Source organism: Stegostoma tigrinum, chromosome 41 (assembly GCF_030684315.1).
Source record: "Stegostoma tigrinum isolate sSteTig4 chromosome 41, sSteTig4.hap1, whole genome shotgun sequence".
Classification (NCBI taxonomy): domain Eukaryota; kingdom Metazoa; phylum Chordata; class Chondrichthyes; order Orectolobiformes; family Stegostomatidae; genus Stegostoma; species Stegostoma tigrinum.
Window position 1 is genome coordinate 4,181,425 of NC_081394.1, and position 15,351 is coordinate 4,196,775.

At 44.4% G+C, this 15,351-nt stretch overlaps 1 protein-coding gene across 2 annotated transcripts in view; it reads left to right on the plus strand.

The window, feature by feature from the left end:
• LOC125448518 (E3 ubiquitin-protein ligase TRIM39-like) overlaps nt 1–14,515 on the plus strand; it is a 33,296-nt gene extending 18,781 nt beyond the window's left edge. For both annotated transcript variants that reach the window (XM_059641359.1, XM_059641360.1), the window contains 2 exons: nt 2,320–2,342; nt 7,759–14,515. In XM_059641359.1, coding sequence (XP_059497342.1) covers nt 2,320–2,342; nt 7,759–8,023 — 288 coding nt within the window. In that variant the 3' untranslated portion in view covers nt 8,024–14,515. The remainder of the gene's footprint in view (nt 1–2,319; nt 2,343–7,758) is intronic.
• Nucleotides 14,516–15,351: the final 836 nt, after the last annotated feature.

The window sequence follows — 15,351 nt, forward strand, 5'->3', positions numbered from 1 at the left end:
ATTCCAATGTAGCAACATCCAATAAACACACACTTGGCAAAGACAAATTCGGTGAAGTAGATTGCCTTACCTGTTATTTTAGCAGCAGGAAGAGAACCCGAGGGTTTAGCTGTAGCAGAGGAGATACTTTGGCTCAATGGTTAGCGCTGCTGCTCACAGTGCCAGGAACCCAGGTTTGATTCCCGTCTCAGATGACTGTATGCGTCAAGTTTGCACGCTCTCCCTGTGTCTGAGCAGGTTTCCTCAGGTGCTGCAGTTTCGTCCCAAGTCCAAAGTTGCGCGGGCTATGTGGATTGGCCATGTTAAATTGACCCTAGTGTGCAGCTTCGGTGGCATAGCTGTGGGAAACACAGTGGGTGAGTCTGGGTGGAGTGCCCTTTGGAGGGTTGGTATGGACTTGATGGGCTGAATGGCCTGCTTCTGCACTGTAGCAATTGTAAGATGAATAAGAGCTTTCACATCCAGTTTCAAGATGCCAGCAACTGCAAAAAACTAAAACGAAAAAGTCGTGGTTCTTTAGGAGCTTGACTAAATCCAGTCAGGCTGCTTCTATTGTTCCAGCTTTAAATAAAGTCCCAAGGCCTCACCAGCTGTTTACATTATTGGCTTTGAGCAGACCACTGGATGTCTCTGTCTCAGCCTTTCTTCGCTCAAAAAAAACTTAGGATAAAATAATCCTCTTAAAGCCATAGTATTGTCACGCCACTCACAAACTCTTTCAGCCATAGGTAGGCAAAAAGATGTCATAGAATCCCTGCAGGCCCTTCAGCCCAAATCGACCCTCAGAGCATCCCACCCAGACCCATTCCCCTATAATCCACCTAATGTACACACCCCTGAACACTACAGGGAAGTTAGTATGGCCAATCCACATAGCCTGCACATCTGTGGATGGAAATCGGAGCACCCGGAGGAAACCCACGCAGACACAGGGAGAATGTGCAAACTCCACACAGACAGTCGCCTGAGGGTGGGATTGAACCGGGGTCCCTGGTGCTGTGAGGCTGCAGTGCTAATCACTGAGCCACATTGCTGCCCCAGTGTAGAAGTGAGGAATGATTTTTTTTTCCCTCCAATCCTGAAAACTCACTGAATCCATTGCTCATCTGCCTGGCTAACATCCAGACACAGGGATTGACAACAGTATTTGGTCAGGATTCATCACTGGGAAAGGTCCTTCGTTTATCTAGGACTCAGTGAGGAAAGGGGTGTCATATCCCCTTGGTATTCTGGGCTTGGAATGTCTGTAGTGTGTGTACGCTACAAGGTCAGCCTGTGTTACAGTGTTACTCTCAATCATCTCTCATGTCCCAAACAGTAATTTAACTATTGAACAGATGAAATGTAGAAACAGGATTGAGCCATTCAGTCTCTTGTGCCAATATTCAGTGAGATTATTGTTGATTTGTGGTCTAGATCCACAACCCTGCCTTTGTCCCTTATTACGTCTGCTTCACAAAAATGTTTCTCTCTCTGATTTAATATTAACAACTGATCCTGCATCCACTGTTGTTTTTGGAAAAGAGTTCTAGACATCTACCACCCTTTGTGTGCTTCCTAACACTTCTCCTGACTGGCCTGGCCTTAATTCTAGTTCTAGAATCCTCAACCAGTAAAAAATAGTTTATCTTTACCTGTTGTTATTTTCCTGTTAATTTCTGGAGGATCAGATCACCCCTTAACCATCTAAATTCTAGAGAAAACTGATCTAATTTGCATAATCTCTAGTGGACGCTCTGAAATCAAATTATCATTCTTGTAAACCTACACTGTACTCCCCTCCAAGGCTAATATATTCTTCCTAAAGTATGGTGCTCAGGTCTGCTCACAGTATTCCAAGTGGGGTCTAATCAGGGTTTTGTATAACTTTTGCATCTCTGTACTCTGTTTCTCTAGATGTAGAGATCAGAATACCATTAGCTTTCTTGATTATTTTCTGCACCGGATCGTGACGTTTTAAAGATCTGTGTACCTGAAACGCCAGGTCTCTTTAGACATGGTATTTAACTTCATTCCATCTCTACAGTATCCTGATCTACCCTGTGGGGAGTGTGTCCATTGTGAGGCCAAGTATGAATTTGTGCGCCAATTTTCAATTTCTCTCTGTGTAAATGTTTGCCAGTCTGCATGTGTGAATGCTCAAGTATTCTATTAGTTGGTATAAGCATGCTTGTGTGTGAGTGAGTGTTGGTGCAAGCTTGAGTGCTACAATGTAAGAGTTGATGTGAGGGTGTGTCATTATTAGCTGGGGTGGGGTGAGTCTGTTTGTGTTAATCATTTCAGGTGAGAAATGATCATGTATTGTTCTTTGTGTTCCAGGGTATGATGGATTTTATGCAGAGGTAAGATTTCTGATGTACATATAGGGAAGAAAGGGAATACAGTAAAGCCACGTGAATTCGAATATCAGAGGTATTCTGAGCTTTAAGGTAGCAAAGGCAGCCCCTTAAGATCTGATTTGCCATAAAACTTGTTCTATATATAAGCAGGATGAAAACATAATGCCACAGCAATAATTTGAAGAATAAATTATTTTTCAATTTGTCCACAATTTACTCGACAATTGAAAATGCTGGGAGCTAGTTCTGGAAAAGCTCGGTCAGCTTTCTCTACTCAGCGCTTGTTGCCTTCGGATGAGACCGCCAAATCATCAGTTTTTGTAGTGGAGAGAGGGATGGTCGAGGATCATGGCTGCTTTCAGGCAGGCGAGATTTCACTAAACCCTTCAGGGTTTAGCCCCTCTTCCTCCCTTCTGTTAAAGAATTTCGTTCACTTTCCTAATCCGCAGCTCAAAAATGCTGAAACATCAGGGAGTGATCTGGTAAAAGATGGTAGAGCAGTCCCGATTTAATTTTTATTCATTCACATGATGTGTGCATCACTGGATAGGCCAACATTTAACATTTATCTCTAATGGTCAAGTGTATTGCTGTGGGTCTGGAGTCACAATAGGCCAGACCAAATAAGGATGGCACTTTCCTTCCCTAAATGGAATTACTGAACCAAGTGGGCTTTCCCCCCTGACAATCAGTAATAGATTGAAGATCATCACAAGACTCTTAATTCTAGATTTCCTTTTTATTGAACTCAAATTCCAACATCTGCCACAGTGGGATTTGACCCCACATCCCCAGAACATTACCCGGGTCTCAAGTTTAGCTGCCTAGTGATAATGCCACTAGGCGATTGTTGAGCTGTTGCCAGTGTTAAAGATCTCTCTTGGTGCCTGCTCATTGGAGGACATGGACCAGACCACCTCTGTAGGTTTGTCAGTGATCTTGTCTTAACCTGGTTTGGTTTCACTGTGGTTTGTGACAGAGCAGGGAATGTGATAGTTCAAAATAACTGGGAGTGTGAGAGAAACATAGGGAATGAGAGGGAATTTAGAGGGAGAATAACAGTGGATGGGTGTGGGAGGTGAGTGAGCACAGTTGACTGGACAGCTTATTTGAGATATAGAATGCCACCAATAATGTGGTTTCTGATTGAAGTCACCTATGAATGGTCTGCTTTCTCAACTTCTCCCTTCGCCTGAAGCCTAGTGACCATCCAATTAAACTAGCACCACTAATGGCTCTCTCTCTCTCTCTCTGTCTATCGAAAGAGAGAGCAGCGCGGAGAATCAGATGGGCAGGAACTGGGAGAATCTTACAAACAGGGAATGGCAGAGTCAGATGGATCGGAACTGGGACTGTTAGATAGACCAGGTCTGGGAGAGTCAGACTGACAGGGAGCAGGAGCATCAGGCAGACAGGGATTTGGGAGAGTCAGACAAAGAGGGATTTGAGAGAGACAAATGAACAAGGATTGGGAGAGACAATTGGACAGAAAATGGGAGAATTAAATGCAAAGGGAAAAACTGAACTTTTACCCATTTCTTTTTTAACTGAATTCAAATTCTAAAGCTATTACGTTGGGAATTATGAGTGACAGGGATTGGGAGAGTTTATTGGATTTGAAAGGAATCTAAGCACCGCTGCCCAACACCACACAGCCCCAGATGTGCCACTGATGGGCAGAGGCCCCAAAGAGATTTGAGTGACAGCATGGACAAGATGGGCAAAATGGCCTGCTTCTGTCTTGTTTAGGCACTATATGTAGGTGTACCGTTTTGGATACTGCTGGGCGGGATGACCTACCAGAGGAAAGCCATAGTAGTCAGTTCTCTGGCACTGAGCCTGACACTGTGGCAAAGAAGGGAAGGGGGCAGAATAGAAAAGTACTCCGGGTAGGGGACTCGATAGTTAGGGGAATTGACAGGAGATTTTGTGGTCAGGATCAGGATTCCCGGAAGGTATGTTGCCTCCCTGGTGCCAGGGTCCGGGACATCTCCGATCGGGTGTATAAGGTTCTAAAAGGGGAGGGCGAACAGTCAGAAATCGTGTTACATATTGGCACTAATGATAAAGCCAGAAAAAGGATTGAGGATATAAAAAGTGATTTCAGGGAGTTAGGATGGAAGCTGCAGAGCAGGACGAACAGAGCAGTGTTCTCTAGTTTACTACCGGTGCCACGAGATAGCGAGGCGCGGAACAGGGAGCGGGTGCAGCTTAACACGTGGCTATGCAGCTGGTGTAGGAGGGAGGGCTTCAGATATGTAGATAATTGGGATGCCTTCTGGGGAAGGTGGGACCTGTACAAGAAGGACGGGTTGCATCTGAACTGGAAGGGGACCAATGTCCTGTGTGGAAGGTTTGCTCGAGTAGTTCGAGAGGGTTTAAACTAGTATGGCAGGGGGGTTTGAACCTGAGCTGTATACCGGAGGTGAGAGTTGATGCGGGTGAGGCAGTAGCAAGAGGTAGACCAGCTAGTGGGAAGGATTTTCCTGGGAAGGAACCAAGGGATCGGTTAAAGTGTGTTTGCTTTAATGCAAGGAGTATCAGGAATAAAAGTGATGAACTTAGAGCATGGATCAGTACCTGATGCTATGATGTTGTGGCCATAACAGAGACATGGGTTTCTCAGGGGCAGGAATGGTTGCTGGATCTTCCAGGGTTTAGAACATTTAAAAAGAATAGGGAGGGGGGAAAAAGAGGAGGGGGTATAGCACTACTAATCAGAGAAGGTATCACAGCTACAGAAGCTTCCATTGTCGAGGAAGATCTGCCTACCGAGTCAGTGTGGGTGGAAATTGGGAACAGCAAGGGAGTAGTCACCTCGTTAGGGGTTTACTACAGGCCCCCCAATAGCAGCAGGGAGATTGAAGAAAGCATAGGTCGGCAGATTTTGGAAAAGTGTGGACCTAGTAGGGTTGTTGTAATGGGTGACTTTAACTTTCCTAATATTGATTAGAACCTCCTTCAAGCAGAAGATTTGAATGGAGCTGTTTTTGTAAGGTGTGTTCAGGAGGGTTTCCTAATTCAGTACGTTGACAGGCCGACGAGGGGAGAGGCCATTCTAGACTTGGTGCTCGGAAACGAGCCAGGGCAGGTATCAGATCTTGTGGCGGGAGAGCATTTTGGTGATAGTGACCATAACTGCCTCATATTCTACATAGCCATGGAGAAGGAGAGGATTAGGCAAAATGGGAGGATATTTAATGGAGAAGAGGAAACTATGACGCGATTAGACATGAGTTAGGAAGCATGGACTGGGAGCAATTGTTCCATGGTAAAGGCACTATAGACATGTGGAGACTGTTTAAGGAACAGTTGTTGCGAGTGATGAATAAATATGTCCCTCTGAGACAGGCAAGAAGGGGTAAGATAAAGGAACCTTGGATGACAAGAGCAGTGGAGCTTCTCGTCAAAAGGAAGAAGGTAGCTTACATAGGTGGAGGAAGCTAGGGTCAAGCTCAGCTCTAGAGGATTACAGGCAGGCGAGGAAGGAGCTCAAAAATGGTCTGAGGAGAGCCAGGAGGGTGCACGAGAAAGCCGTGGCAGAACGGATTCGGGAGAACACAAAGGCATTTTACACTTATGTGAGGAATAAGAGAATGGTCAAAGAAAGAGTAGGGCCGATCAGGGATAGCATAGGGAACTTGTGTGTGGAGTCTGAGGAGGTAGGGGAAGCCCTAAATGAGTTTTTTGCTTCTGTCTTTACGAAAGAAATGAACTTTGTAGTGAATGAAACCTTTGAAGAGCAGGTGTGCATGCTGGAATGGATAGAGATAGAGGAAGCTGATGTGCTGAAAATTTTGTCAAACATTAAGATTGACAAGTCGCCAGGCCCAGACCAGATTTGTCCTCGGCTGCTTTGGGAAGCGAGAAATGCAATTGCTTCGCCACTTGCGAAGATCTTTGCATCCTCGCTCTCCACTGGAGTCATACCTGATGACTGGAGAGAGGCAAATGTAATTCCTCTCTTCAAGAAAGGAAATAGGGAAATCCGCGGCAATTACAGACCAGTAAGTCTCACGTCTGTCGTCTGCAAGGTGTTAGACAGGATTCTGAGGGATAGGATTTATGATCATCTGGAAGAGCATGGCTTGATCAAATACAGTCAACATGGCTTTGTGAGGGGTAGGTCATGCCTCACAAACCTTATCGAGTTCTTTGAGGATGTGACTAGAAAAGTTGATGAGGGTCGAGCTGTGGATGTGGTGTATATGGACTTCAGCAAGGCATTTGATAAGGTTCCCCATGGTAGGCTCATTCAGAAGGTCAGGAGGAATGGGATACAGGGGAACTTAGCTGCTTGGATACAGAATTGGCTGGCCAACAGAAGACAGCGAGTGGTAGTAGAAGGAAAATATTCTGCCTGGAAGTCAGTGGTGAGTGGGGTTCCACAGAACTCTGTCCTTGGGCCTCTACTGTTTGTAATTTTTATTAATGACTTGGATGAGGGGATTGAAGGATGGGTCAGCAAGTTTGCAGACGACACAAAGGTTGGAGGTGTCGTTGACAGTATAGAGGGCTGTTGTAGGCTGCAGCGGGACATTGACAGGATGCAGAGATGGGCTGAGAGGTGGCAGATGGAGTTCAACCTGGATAAATGCGAGGTGATGCATTTTGGAAGGTCGAATTTGAAAGCTGAGCACAGGATTAAGGATAGGATTCTTGGCAGTGTGGAGGAACAGAGGGATCTTGGTGTGCAGATACATAGATCCCTTAAAATGGCCACCCAAGTGGACAGGGTTGTTAAGAAAGCATATGGTGTTTTGGCTTTCATTAACGGGGGGATTGAGTTTAAGAGTCGTGAGATCTTGTTGCAGCTCTATAAAACTTTGGTTAGACCGCACTTGGAATACTGTGTCCAGTTCTGGGCGCCCTATTATAGGAAAGATGTGGATGCTTTGGAGAGGGTTCAGAGGAGGTTTACCAGGAGGCTGCCTGGACTGGAGGGCTTATCTTATGAAGAGAGGTTGACTGAGCTTGGTCTCTTTTCATTGGAGAAAAGGAGGAGGAGAGGGGACCTAATTGAGGTATACAAGATAATGAGAGGCATAGTTGATAGCCAGAGACTATTTCCCAGGGCAGAAATGGTTAACACGAGGGGTCATAGTTTTAAGCTGGTTGGTGGAAAGTATAGAGGGGATGTCAGAGGCGGGTTCTTTACACAGAGAGTTGTGGGAGCATGGAATGCGTTGCCAGCAGCAGTTGTGGAAGCAAGGTCATTGGGGTCATTTAAGAGACTGCTGGACATGCATATGGTCACAGAAATTTGAGGGTGCATACATGAGGATCAATGGTCGGCAGAACATTGTGGGCTGAAGGGCCTGTTCTGTGCTGTACTGTTCTATGTTCTATGTTCTATCTGCGCCATGTATACACTCCTAAGCATCACTCCTCACATTCTTGTTTCTATCTGATCCAACAGGATGGCAATGCTGGCCATTTCCCCAGACGATGAGATTGTCCATCCCAGCCTGAATTTTGATGGGATCCCTTTACCTTCGGTCCTTCAAACATGGAAAAATGAGGATGTAGAGGGTGAAGAGGATGAGGAAGAGGAGGAGGAGGAGGAGGAGGATGATGACGACGACGACGATGATGACAATGAAGATGAGTTGTTGATCAATGACGATGATGAAAATGAGGATTGTTATCAACTACAATCTTTACTTAATCCAGGTTTGCTTTAAATAGTGAAAGTTGATTAGAATTACAAACAGGCTGTTTGCTCTCAATGCATTATTACTGTGGTACAACTTTTATTTGATTCTATGTGAACACGAGACTGCTGCACCTCACTTGGGAAGGTTGTGTAATATTCAATTTCATTTCTTGGAATATAGGAGCAGCCTGTGATCATGGACTATAACACCTGCATAACACTCAGTCTTAGATTGATAAGGGGTTTAAGAACATGCATGTCACACAGTGCCAGGCAATGATCCTCTACGATATGAGAGAGTCTAACATACCCCATGACATACAACAGCATCACCATCAATGAATTCCTATTGAGCATAAACTGAACTAGACTCATCACAGTGACAGTGGCTATAACAGCATGCCAGGGTCTGGGAATCCTACAGTAAGTAACTTGTCTCCAGGCTCCCCGGTGCCTGGCTGCCATCGTCAAGAGCTCAAGCCAGGAGTGCCGTAGAGTCATACAGCACAGAAACCAACCATTCGGCCCAAATTGGCCGTGCCAACGAGATACCCTGAACTGATTTGTGATGGAAAACGTCACATTTCCTTGGCTGAGTGCAGCTCCAACATTCAAACTCGAAATGATTCAGAGGATAAGCCCTTTTGATCAGCACTCCATCTGTTAACCTATTTGATTACCTTCCACCACCAGTTCACAGCGGCAGCAGTCTCTAGCAACTATGAGATCCACTGCAGCGATTCGCCAAGGCTTCTTAAACAATCCTTCCAAACCATAAGGTCAGTACCAACTACAAGGACAGGACCAACAGATACATGGGGACACCACCTTCTGCAAGTTCCCCTCCAAACCACTCACCATCCTGACTTGGAAACAGATCGCCATTCCTTTAGAGTTGTTGGGTTGAAATCATGGAATTCCCTCCCTAAGGGGCATCGTGGATCAACCTACGCTACATGGACTGCAGCGGTTGAAGCATGCAGCTCACATCACCTTCCCAAGGGGCAGCTAGGGTGAAACAACAAGTGTTGGTCTCATCAGTAATGTTCATGTTAGGTGAAGGAAAATGTAGAAAGGAGTGGCATGGTAGGCCTGGGTTTGATTCCAGCCTTGGACAACTGTGTGAACTTTGCACAGTCTGCGTGGGTTTCCTCCCATAGTCCAAAGGGTTAGGGTGGATTGGCCATGCTAAATTGCCCCATAGTGACCAGAGATGTGCAAGTTAGGTGGATTAGCTGTGGGAAGTACAGGGTTACAGGGATCGGGTAGGGAGGTTGGGTCTTGGTGAGACACTCTTCAAAGGGTCGGTGTGAACGCGGGTCATATGGCCTGCTTCCACACTGCAGAGATTCTATAATTCTATGTATTTTGATGACATGACATAAAAGTGCCAGTGTTGGACTGAGATGAGCAAGGTCAGAAGTCACACAACACCAGGTTATAGTCCAACAGGTTTATTTGAAATCACGAGCTTTTCCAGTAAACCTGTTGGACTATAACCTGGTGTCGTGTGATTTCTGACTTTGACAAAGTGGATTTTGTTGATGGAGAAAGCTAGTGGACAAAGGAGGCAGAGATCTAGGACAGCCGAGTCTTCCGAAGAGCTGTGTTTCACTACGTGATGATTCAGACCCTTTCTTTAAACTGATTGCGATTGTGCGAGTGGATTATTTCCAAAATAAACTGAATTTGTAGCACATGCAGAGTGTTTGTTCAAACAATGGTGAGAAAGTCCCCTGAGATACTCAGATTCCTACCTGGAATAATCGGTGCTCCAAACAGGAAGGAACTTGGATATAATGTCGTGAATCTGATGTGAAAATATTTCATTTTTATCTAATTAAAGATGATCTTACTGGTTAAACATTCTGTCCTATCATGGCTCTACCTGCTCTCATATCCTCTCACATATCACCACATTACCCATTTTAATTCAACATAACAGGTTTCTGTGGTGTAGATTGCTCAACCAGTCTGTTTGGTTTTAATGCTCACATCCTTTCTCACCTAAATCCCCCACCCTGATAATCTATCCTCCTCTCCCCGACTTACTTTTCTAGCCTATCCTTAAGTGTTTCAATGCTATTGACTTCAACCACTCCCTCTAGTAGCATGTTCCACATCCCCCCACTCTCTCCGTCACAGAGCCGTTCGTCCCATTGTGTCGACGCCAGCTCTACACATGAGCATTGTTACCTACTGCCATTTTTCCTCATACCATTTATTTCTGTCTAAATAATCATCCCATGCCACTTGAACAGGTTTGCCTACAGCACACTTTCCAGGCAGCACGTTTTGTACCCTAGCTATGAGCTGTGTGTCAAAGCTTTTCCTCACATCACAGTTGATTCTTTCGCGGTTCTGATTAACTCTGTGCCCTCTGCTCTTTGATCCTTTTCTAAGCACAGTTCTCTCACACACCTCCCCTCTTCTAATCTTCCCTTCATTATTTTGAAAACCTCTATCAAATCTCTGCTCCTGTCAGGGCAGCACAGTGACTCAGTGGTTAGCACCGCTGTATCACAGTGCCAGGGTCCTGGGCTCAATTCCAACCACAGGCAACTATCTGTGTGGAATTTGCACATTCTCCCCAGATTTCCTCCACATGCTGCGGTTTCCTCCCACTGTCCAAAGGTTAAGCGGATTGGCCATGCGAAATTACCCGTAGTGTCCAGGGATGTGTATGGTAGGTGTGTTAAAGGGACAGGTCAAAGGGATGGATCTGAGTGGGATGATCTTCGGGGAGCGGTGTTGGTATGGACTTGCTGGGCCAAATGGCCTGTTTCCACACTGTGGGGATTCTATTTTTTTAAAAAGTCCTATCGTCTTCCATCTATAATCCTCATAGCTGAAGTTTCTCATACCTGGATCATTCTTGTAAACTGTGTCCTCTCCAATGTGCTCCCATCCTTCCCACAATGTATTGTATAAGTTCGACAACACATCTCTGCCCTTGTACTGTATGTGCCGATTAATAAAGCTGAGGCCATTGATTACTCTACCTGTCCTACCACCTTCAATAATCTGGGCATATATAGAGCCAGGTCATACTGCTCCTGCACCCCCTTCAAGATTGTACTCCCAATTTTATATTGCCTGTCAGTGTTCTTCCAATCAAAGTACATCACCTCACATTTCTCTACATCAAACCTCATCTGCCAACTCCATAAACATGTCAGCGTCCTTCCAGAATTCCATACTGCAATCTTCAGAGTTTACAGTTCATCCAGGTTTTGTGCCATCCGCAGATTTTGAAATTGTCCCTGCACACCAAGATCCAGATCATTAATATATATCTGGAAAAGCAAGTTTATTGATATTGACCCCTGGGGATCTCCAATGCAAACCTTCCTCCAGCCCAAAAAGAGTCCACAAAGTTTGAGAATTTTAGGGTTTTATTTTCCACTTAGTAGCTCATCTTTCTTCAGTCTCCTTCACAGAGGTTAATTTGCAATCAGGATTTTGATCATTCTGACATATTTACTGAAAAATAAGCCTGTAATAAAAATAAGTAATAATTTTTTAAAAAATTTCTGTCATTTAATATCATGGTATGCAAAGAGTGAGTGACTTCCGGCCTGCATTTAACTCTCCATTCAGCATGAATTGTGAGCCAACATGTTCAAAAATGACCTGCAGTGTGTCACAATGATTGCTGCTGGGTCCATGGCTTTTCATCACTTACATAAATGATTTGGATGTGAACATAGGAGGTATGGTAAGTAAGTTTGCAGACGACATCAAAATTGGAGGTACAGTGGGTATGGACGAAGGTTACCTCAGAGTACAACGAGATCTTGATCAGATGGGCTATTGAGCTGAGGAGTGGCAGATGGAGTTTAATTTAGATAAATGTCAGATGTGCATTTTGAAAAGGCAAATCAGGACAGGATGTATATGCTTAATGGTAAGGTCCTGGGGAGTGTTGCTGAACAAAAAAAGCCTTGGAGTGCAGGTTCATAGTTATTTGAAGGTGGAGTCGCAGGTAGACGGGGCGGTGAAGAAGGCGTTTGGTATGCTTATCTTTATTGGTCAGTGCATTGAGAATAGGAGTTGGAAGATTGTAGCTGTACAGGATATTGGTTAGGGCCACTCTTGGAATACTGCATGCAATGCTGGTCTTCCTGCTATAGGAAGGATGTTGTGAAACTTGAAAGGGTTCAGAAAAGATTACAGGGATGTTGCCAGGGTTGGAGGGTTTGAGCTACAGGGAGAGGCTGGATAGGCTGGGGCTATTTTCCCTGGAGCGTCGGAGGCTGCTGAATGATCTTACAGAGGTTTATAAAATCATAAGGGACATGGATAGGGTAAATAGACAAGGTCTTTCCCCCAGGGTAGGGGTGTCAAAAACTAAAGGGCGTAAGGTTTTAGAGTAGATTTGTAGCTTGGGTTGTGGTTGGTTGGCTTGCCAGGCTGTTTTGCTTTTCCACAGACATTTCATAGCCTGCTGGGTAACATCATCAGTGCAGCCTCTGATGAAGCGTGGTGTGTTTTCCCACCTGTTATTTAAAGTCTGGTGTCCGTTCAGCTGGATTACCTCACTTCCAGTTTTCCTTTGCACTGGAGTGTATATGGGGTCTGGCTCTATGTGTTTATTGATGGCTTTCCTCGAGGAGAACAAGGCTTCTATGAATTCCTGTGCTTGACTCTGCTTTGCCTGTCCCAGGATCCTGGTGTTGACCCAATCGAGTTGGTGTGAGCAGGTGGCATAGGGTTGATGTGGGTTTGTGTGCTTCTCTGATGCCCAATAGTTGTAGGAGTCTTGTGGTCAGTTCAGATGTGTTCTAAGGAAGGGCTACCAGACCCAAAGTGTGATCTCTGATTGTCCCTTCACAGATGCCAGACCTGCTGATTTTTTCCAGCAATTTCTGTTTTTGGTACAGCTTATACTGAGACAGATTGGACACTGTGGAGGCAGAAGCATGTTTCCGCTGATGGGTGAGTCCAGAACCAGAGGACACAGTTTAAAAATAAGGGGTAGGCCATTTAGAACAGAGTTGAGGAAAAACTTCTTCACCCAGAAAGTGGTGGATATATGGAATGCTCTGCCCCAGAAGGCAGTGGAGGCCAACTCTCTGGATGCTTTCAAGAACGAGATAGACAGAGCTCTTAGAGATAGTGGAATAAAAGGTTATGGGGATAAGGCAGGAACAGGACACTGATTGTGGATGATCAGCCATGATCATAATGAATGGTGGTGCTGGCTTGAAGGGCCGAATGGCCTACTCCAGCACCTATTGTCTACAGTCCAGACACAGATTAAACAGTTGCATATAAATAATTTATTTACAATGCAGAGTTTAAAGAAAAAGACTTTGGTGCCACTAGCTGTGTCAACTAAATTAGAACACATCCAATTTTCAATTTGAGTTTCTGTTTAAATTTTTTGTGAAAAGAATTTCATTGACTATCTAATGCTTACATATTGAAAGCTGCCTATTGGGAATAGGCTGTATGATGAAACTAACCAGAACCCCCTGGAATCCACAAAATAAGTTTCGCCATCTGCCAGCAGGAAAGTTGTTCAGTCTCAATGTTTATTGCACCTTCGCTGACAAAGGTGTATGTAACTAGACTACAACATCGATCCCAGTGATGTTTCACCATTAGGATGAAGAGGTGGCAGAGATTTTGTACAGTAGCGTGACTAATGTGTCTGGCCATGATGTGTCAGCTTGTTGTGGGATGTTGCAGAGTTTACAATCTGCCGTTACCTCCATGACAAACCACAAGACGATAGAGGACGGAGAATCACACTAGTCACCCTACCGTACACAGGGACATATCAGAGATGACCACAAGACTACTCAGACCGTTGGTATCAGGGTAGACCACAAACTAACAATCACCCTATGACAGCTACTGACAAACGTGAAGGACCCCATACCTGAGATGTTATTGATTTCTATACTTCTATAAATTAATGTCCTTTGTCTGCCTACACATAGGTATCCAGGCACTGCCCTAAAGCTTCCTGCCCAGCTAGGAATTTGGTGTAAGACTTTGTAACTCCTTATCTTCCTACACATCGGTATGCAGACACTGCCTTCAGCTTCTTGACTAAATAAAATTAGAGTTCTACTGTCTCAAATAAGGTTAAGTGAGGAACATTCGTAAAGGTGTGAGACTTCTGAAGTATGTAACTTCTGTCGCTGTCAAAGGGGCCAGGGCACTGACTTTGTTCCAGCCAGACACATCAGCAACTTGAAATCACAATCTGTCTTGTTAACAACTTGAAATCGCCGCCTGCCATTAGCAGCCACTTCATGAACGATCAATACTATATCCTGGTCTTTTAGGTTCTTGATGTAATAATTGTTTTGTATCCTGTCTTTGTCTGTTGTAATAATTGTTTCATGTATCACGTCATTGTGAGATGTAAAATTGTTTTATGTATTGTGTACTTCGTAAAGTATAAAAAGCAGGAACTATCTGCTGCTCGGGGACAATTACTTACGAGACTCTGCACTCTATGCCGGGTTAAGTACAGTGATTCTCCACAGCTTGTACTTGCTTTGTAATAAAAGGATTTGTGTTTTTCTAAGCAGGTCAGTGTCTTGTTATTGCATCAAGTCTGTGAGGGTCTCCGAAAACGAACCTGACATATCCACAACCAATAAAACAAATGTAATATAAAAAAAAACCTTTCAAGGACTGTGAGAAACATTATATAGGCCAAATTGTAAGAAAACTGACAATAAGGATACACTAATTCTCACTGGTCTCAATACACACGGACAAAGAAGGACACAAATTTGACTGGGACAACACATCCATAATAGCATGGGCCAAACAGAGACATGCCAGGGAAATCCTGGTGGTGTGGCATTCCGGCTGGAACTCCATCAACAAACACATTGAACTGGACCCAATATACAAAGCACTGAAGAACAAAAGCAGAAGTAATACCAACCACCCCAGCAAATAGAGGCATATAAATAACAAGTGGGACAGAAGATTAACACTCCATCAGAGGTGCACTGATGATGTTACCTAGCAGGCTGACAAAACATCTGCGATCGAACACACAGGCTCAGTGAGCAAGTCAACTTCACGCACAACCTGAGCTACAAATCTTCTCAAAAACTTTAAACATACTAGAAATATTGCAGCTTCTATTCAGTATGAAAATGCAGCTTCAGCGAGGGTCTGACATTACAATTCCCAAATTTCCAAACCTCACACTGGGAGTGAGGAATCATGAAATATACTCTCCTATCCACTTAGTATCCACACATAAGCATTAAGAGTGAAAGGCAAAAGTCGAAATAATGGTTCTGTTGAGACAGGTAGTTATTGAATTGCTCTTTGGTTAAAGATTCTAGACAAGGAGACCATAGCCTAAGAATTAGGGCC